General features: G+C 28.7%; 1 protein-coding gene across 1 annotated transcript; it reads right to left on the reverse strand.

Moving 5' to 3' along the window:
• Positions 1-532: 532 nt before the first annotated feature.
• Positions 533-4,058, reverse strand: LOC114188600 (arogenate dehydratase/prephenate dehydratase 1, chloroplastic-like). Its single transcript, XM_028077172.1, has 11 exons — positions 3,812-4,058; positions 3,637-3,698; positions 3,475-3,567; positions 3,070-3,270; positions 1,717-1,797; positions 1,538-1,633; positions 1,235-1,312; positions 1,070-1,159; positions 935-1,002; positions 775-856; positions 533-604 (listed from the first exon to the last, which is right to left on the reverse strand). The coding sequence occupies exons 1-11, from the start codon at positions 4,056-4,058 to the stop codon at positions 533-535; spliced, it is 1,170 nt and encodes a 389-aa protein (XP_027932973.1).
• Between the last annotated feature and the right edge of the window lie 2,894 nt (positions 4,059-6,952).

Raw genomic sequence — 6,952 nt, forward strand, 5'->3', positions numbered from 1 at the left:
TACCCTTGATTATCATATATAACACTTGAGGTATAGTAAATCACACACATTGAGAAGCCTAAATGGAATAAACTGAGACACATTTTATACGGTTATCATCATATCAGCCTCAATGGGCGTTAAGGTGATAATAGTAATTACATCAGAAAAAATACCCTATGACAAAAAACACACGTATTTCTAACAATTTGAACAATTATTTCATTATCTCACCAAAAAGGAAATTATTAACAAATAAAATATTTCTTAATAGTTTTGGACACGTTGATAAACCTTGAACCTTAAATGTTTTACAATGGATCTTTTCCTAACATAATCACTTAACTATATAATGTAATAAGGGTATAAAATGTAATATTACAGGTCCCAGAATTTTGCTATTAATTAAAAGGACTCTATTGATGTCTGACTCATAATTGATAGAAAATAAAGAAAAATGTTTGTCTCAGTGTTCTCGACCATCTGCTAAAACTATGATGACATTCTGAAACACCCATTTGATTCAAGATAGTATCTCCTCTAGTATTTTGATTCAAGATGAAGCAGTTGTATCTGTTTTATCCACTGGATAACAACCGAGAATACGAAAAAATCTAGTACATTCCTGAAACAAAGGGGAGAAGAGCCAACAATTTGAGTTAATATCGGAATATTACATTGAAGAAGTGTTAATGCCAACAATCAAAAATATAGAATGCATTTTGCTAACAAGGTTAAATATTCTTAAGAATATATCAAGCCCAGGTGAAAAACTGCCAAAGATGATTGGCTGACCTGCAAATTTTCTAAAGCGTATCGTGCACAAGGATCTGCCAAAGATGCTTCAAAATCAATGTATAAAAGGTACTTAAAGGACCTGTCACCAGAAAACTTAAACACTTAGAACAGAAGAATCAATAAACCATATCATAGAACAGCAGTATTCATTACTCACTCAGCACTTCCTTCTTTTGAATCATCAACAGCACTTAATGGACAATGCTTCAGCGGGCGGCTCTCTATCTGAAATCACACCAAGAATTAGATGAATGAAGCACCAGTTTTAATTTCTAAAATCATTCTAACGCACCTTTGACAAATTAATGTTCCTCAAGGCAAATGCTCCCAGGGCTCTGAATAGTACACTAGGATCTTCGTCTAGACTGAAAACAATGCTAGTCTGGGCGGAGAAGCCATCGATTTCATCACCAAAATTCATAAAAATTATATATAAAATAATGTTTTTTTTTTCTACCTTATAGGGCCTGTCTGTTCCTGGAATTATAGGATCCCTTGCAAGTATCAGAAAGCGAGTAACATTAACATCATCATCCTAGCAAAAAGAAACTGAATCAGCATAACTTCAATCTATAGAAATCATCCACAATACAGACATGTTTTTTTTGTTTTTGTTTTGTTACACGTATTGTCATGTACAGACATTTCTAAAACTGCAACTATAAACTAAGAACTCATTGTGAATATATGAAGAGATGTTGCGACAAGATAGAAATGTTGTAGCAGTTGAGTGTTCGAAAACATGTAACTGAAGTCGTACCTGGATTGCTTCAGCTAGAATGTGGAGGCCATATAGTTGTGCTGCCCTTGAACTTGCAATAGCTCCAATGTCCCTTCTTCCGTCTAAGGCCACAGCCTGTTCACAATGTCCAAATTATTATTAGGGCATGCAACTCTACAACCTAATCAATGTTCGTTTTCAGTGGAATTGTAATATACCCTAGCAGCTGCAGCAGTGTCATCTACAGCAATGTTGGTAACACCTAAATCAGTAAGCATAGTCTCACATTGAACAAGAGCCTGCATGTAAGGAAATCGTTTTAAGAGTTATAATGAGACATGTCTGTCTCAAGCATTTTTGCAATCACAAGTCCAATTACGAGATTGCATGATACTCTCTAACATCAAGCAATACCAGACTTATTTATTTTAGAATGTCCCAAGTGTTAAAGAAGTATGATAAGATATGAATGCTACACAAAATGTTCCAAAGTAGTTTTAGTCTTCAAATTATAAGATATGAATAGTAAAAAGCCACGAATTTGAAATAGTAATAGACTACTATCACACGATAAATAAAATAGTTTGTGAAATGAGAGCATAGGGGAAATTTTACTATAAAACCATAAAAAAGATAATTTTTGTTTCTCCAAATTATATTGCAATTGTGATTGTAATTCAACAAAAAGAAAAAATTATTGATCTTATCGGTTATTTAAATGAAGGACTTTTAAAAGAGGCATAAACAGACATAGATTTAGTTGGCATAATGTCGTTGAAAAGTTCTCTCTCTCACAAAGAACTCATATTATAGTTTAAAATAAAAACAACAAAGAAAATATTTGCGAAACGACAAGTAGGTTGAAGAAAGACTCTTGGTGTAAACCTTAATATTATAAGAAATCTAGACAGAGAAAAACTGCAAATAAAAATAGTTATTAACCAAATTTCGTTAAAAAGCATGACCATGAACAGCATCTTATTAATGATGAATAAGGTAGAAACTCACATTTGGATAAAGGTAGCATTATTAAAGATAAAAAAACATTTTCAGAAATATTTATGACTGGTAAATCGAAGTTTGATTAGGAAGTAACATTATATATGATGGAATCAAAAGGTAAATACAATACAAAGAATATAGGCTCATTAAAAATATATTATTTTTTTCTGTCTTAAACAAAATCTCTTAATTCTGGTTAAAATGATAAAAAAAGAAGATGCATTTAACTTCAATGGAGATACATAACAATTTATGACACTATAATCAAGGACGGGAGGTAACACAATTTAAAATAAAGGAAACTTAATGATTATTAGAAAATATTAGGCATACGTTCTATTGTTAAGCGTCAAAAAAAACAAAAAAACATTCAATCAGTGTTTTGAATCAAAGTCATACTAATAAGTAGCTAGTTTTGTATTATTACTCCACGTATGTTGTATATTATTTGTGTATCTCAGTTAGCATTTTTCTAAAATGTAATTAAAAGTGAGGTTTATAGTGGCATCTTAAAGCATGGTTATGTGTGAAAAAAGATATGGAAAAGAATGAAATGTATAATAGCGAACCTGCGGATGACTGATTACAGATGTGAGGTGTTCTTTTCTGACACCTTTGTGTCCCAAAAGACAGTGTTTAATTAGCAAATGAAGCTCCCCAACAATGTGTAGGTTGTGGCGTATAAGTAAGTCATAATTACGGTGGATGCTTCCAGCAATACAACTTTCGATTGGAACAACAGCTTTATCCACCAACCATGATTCAACACACTGCACATTATCAAGTGTCAGAAATAGACTTTAAATCTAATTTAACTTCACAAAACTGGTACGTGATCTGAGGTTTGCACCTCATTTAAATATTATAAAATTGACTTATCTCTGATCGATGTGAAACTTCCAACATCATGTTATAGTAGTTCAGACATCATATGGAGAACAAAGAGAGATGAAGAAACCAAGAATGTATGTAACCTTGAATGCTGTCTCAAAGTCAAGACATGGAACTGTCTCACAATTTGGATACGCTTTCAAAGCAGCATCCTCACCATATGCTCCTGGAAGACCCTGTATATTAGGTAATTCACTGGTTACAATGAATCCTTTTCATCTGAAAAACAATATCTACTACCATACCTTATAAGCAACGCGCAACTTTGACCTATCACTTGAACAAAGATCATTACCACGTAATTGCTCTGCAATGCTCGTCATCACAGAAGGAAGAACAAAAAGGAAATTTCATTGAGGCATAGACCAAAACCATAGAAATTCTAAAACTCAAATTGAGGGATGTTTAAGTAAAACTCACTGTTAATAATGTTAGCATCCTTGTGAAACCCCTCCAACAACACACTTGGCTGAACCCTGATTCTGTCAGCATCCCCAGAAGACTCAAAACCACTCACAGCACGCAAACAGCAACATTCCCTCTTGCACCATTTCTCAGTTCCTTGTTTTAAATTCACACTCAGTCTAGAACTATCAGGATGAAAATTTGCCATGCCCAATTGAGGAGCTTTTGCACAACCCCAGATGCAACAATCGTTGAGAGCCATCAACGTCTCAGAAGAACAAAGTCTGAAGGAAACACAGAAGAAGTCAACACTGATAAAAAAAATTGAAGTTACTGTGGTTTGTGAGGAATTTGTTGGCATAATATGATGATAGGGTTAGACCAAGTCATATTTTGATATGATATCAGTTATGAACTGTACCTTCAAATGAAAATGACTTTTGAAATTTGGCAATGAGAGAGACACCAGACCCAGGTAATCAGAAAGTATGTTCTTTTGCAAGTGACACCCTTTCCTCCTCACACTATATATTTTTTGATCTTCACTGCAAGAAATAACTCTTCTATTAATTATAAACATTATTTTAAAAGTTACTTGTAATAATTTTTAATATTGATCAATTCAAATTAATAATACATAAAGTTATACCTTTTTCTATAGATAATAAAAACATATTTTTTTAAATACTTTCTATATATTTCTATAATTTTTATTAAAATACATTAAATATATTATTAAATTATATTTTAAAAAATACATGTCATTAATGATATTAACTGTTAAAAACTGTAAGTGAGGTTGGAAAATGTAGAAAGGTTTGGTCAAAAAATTTGTTTGCTTCATAAGTAATATTCCAGTCAGTCTGAGCTGTTTTCAAATTTTTAGAAGTAATAAAGATTGGACTCTTCATCCATAATATTTAAAAATAAAGATATAATAATGTATGAGTTTTTAAAATTTAAAATGAAACTATGTAGAGGGTCTAGTTGCACAAGTGATAGACGTTTTACTAGAGATGGCAAATAAACTCGTCTCCGTGGGTATTGCCTGAACCCGTCCCCGTTTTGACAGGGAATCCCCGCATTGACTGGGTATGGGTATGGGTATGGAGAATCCCCGACTTTTTCAGTTGGGTATGGGGATGGATATGGGGATGTACATATACCCGCCATAATACTCGTCCCCGTCATATCTCTATTCTCGTTTAAATTATTAAAATATTCACAATTAATCAAGTCACCCCTATATATATATATATATATATATATATATATATGTATATATATATATATATATATATATATATATATATATATATATATATATTCTATTTTTTATTTCTTTTAATTATTTCATTTGTCATGAACCTCATTCTCATCTCCAATATATTTTTTATATTATCATAACCTTTATGTAATTATGTTAAAATGATCTATGTTAATAAAAAAAAATTATGCCTCACATTTGAATATTTATATTACTTTTAATATTTTTATTTATTATAAATTTTCCTTTCACATGAGAATGTTTATACTCTCAATTTAAGGTAATATAAAAAAAATTCTTTACTTATTATTATTATTAATTTTTGTTTAATTTGAAGAACTCTTTTGTTTCATTAAAATAATTATCATTATTTTTCAACCATTAGGTATATATGTTGATATTTGAAAAGTTTTCTTAGTTCTCTAAGATACTTTTCGTCTTATCATACCTTAGCTATACATTTGATTTCCTTTGTGTGATTTTTTTCGATAGTCTCTCAAATTATTTCTAAAACACACATTTGTTAGTTTTTTAATATTTTTATTTATTGTTTTTATTTTCATCATGTAGAATAATATTTCGTTATATTCTATCTAATTATTTTTTATTTTATAACTCATTATTAATCATAATGTAATTTTTTCACTTTAAATTCTATTTGAAGTGGTTAAAATTATATATATATATATATATATATATATATAATGATATTTAGGAATAATATATGATAATTCACTACAAGAAAAACATGAAATGGTGACTGATTTAGTCAGTAACCCATATCAGTCACTATTTTTCGTCGTTGGTGGTAGTAGTTGATTTATTATCTGAATCAATGACTAAATTAGTGACCGATTCAATGATCGAATCGGTACTTGATTTAGTGACCAATTTAATTACTAATTTATTTGTAATTTAATGACAAATTTTTTGGTCACTAATGATATTTCTATTTAATTTTAACCACTTCAAACATAATTTAATAATTAGTTCTCTAAGGTATTTTTTATTTTATCATACCTTAATTATACATTTGATTTCTCTTGTGCGATTTCTTTCGATAGTCTCTCAAATTATTTCTAAAACACACATTTGTTAGTTTTTTAATATTTTTATTTATTGTTTATTTTCATCATGTAGAATAATATTTCGATATATTCTATCTAATTATTTGTTATTTTATAACTCACTATTAATCATACTGTAATTTTTTCCACTTTAATTGTATAAATAACTTTTATTTACTACAATATAAAAATTTAATGTAATTTCTATGAATATTTTTTGTCACTATCCAACATATAATAAAGTTCAAAAGATACAAAATCTATGTCAAAATTTTATTATTATGTTTATTATTTGTTCTTTGTGTCATTTTGATCAAGTGATGTATTATAACTTTTATTAGTGTATAAAAAAGAGATTCATTATAATTTAAAAAATTGAAGTAAACAAACATTTAAAATATATTTTAATTTGAATATTTGTTTTCCTTTTATTATTATGTTTATTATTTGTTCTTTGTGTCATTTTGATCAAGTGATATATTATAACTTTTATTAGTGTATAAAAAATAGATTCATTAGAATTTAAAAAATTGAAGTAAACAAACATTTAAAATATATTTTAATTTGAATATTTGTTTTCCTTTTATATTTTTTTGAAATATTTTTTAATTTTATCAACTAAGTCCATCAATGTTGTAGTTTGCAAATTTAATAAATGTTTTGGTTCACATGAAATTTTATTTGGTATTCTAATATAAAATGTAAACAATTATAATTTATTTTAAGGTATTTGACATCGAAGAAAATCCTCCTAATATTGAATATTTCATAATATTATATTTTCTTTACCGTAATTTTTTTTCTTTTATAAAAATTAATATT

Source organism: Vigna unguiculata, chromosome 6 (assembly GCF_037176805.1).
Source record: "Vigna unguiculata cultivar grain cowpea cultivar isolate G323 ecotype 2 chromosome 6, ASM3717680v1, whole genome shotgun sequence".
Lineage (NCBI taxonomy): Eukaryota > Viridiplantae > Streptophyta > Magnoliopsida > Fabales > Fabaceae > Vigna > Vigna unguiculata.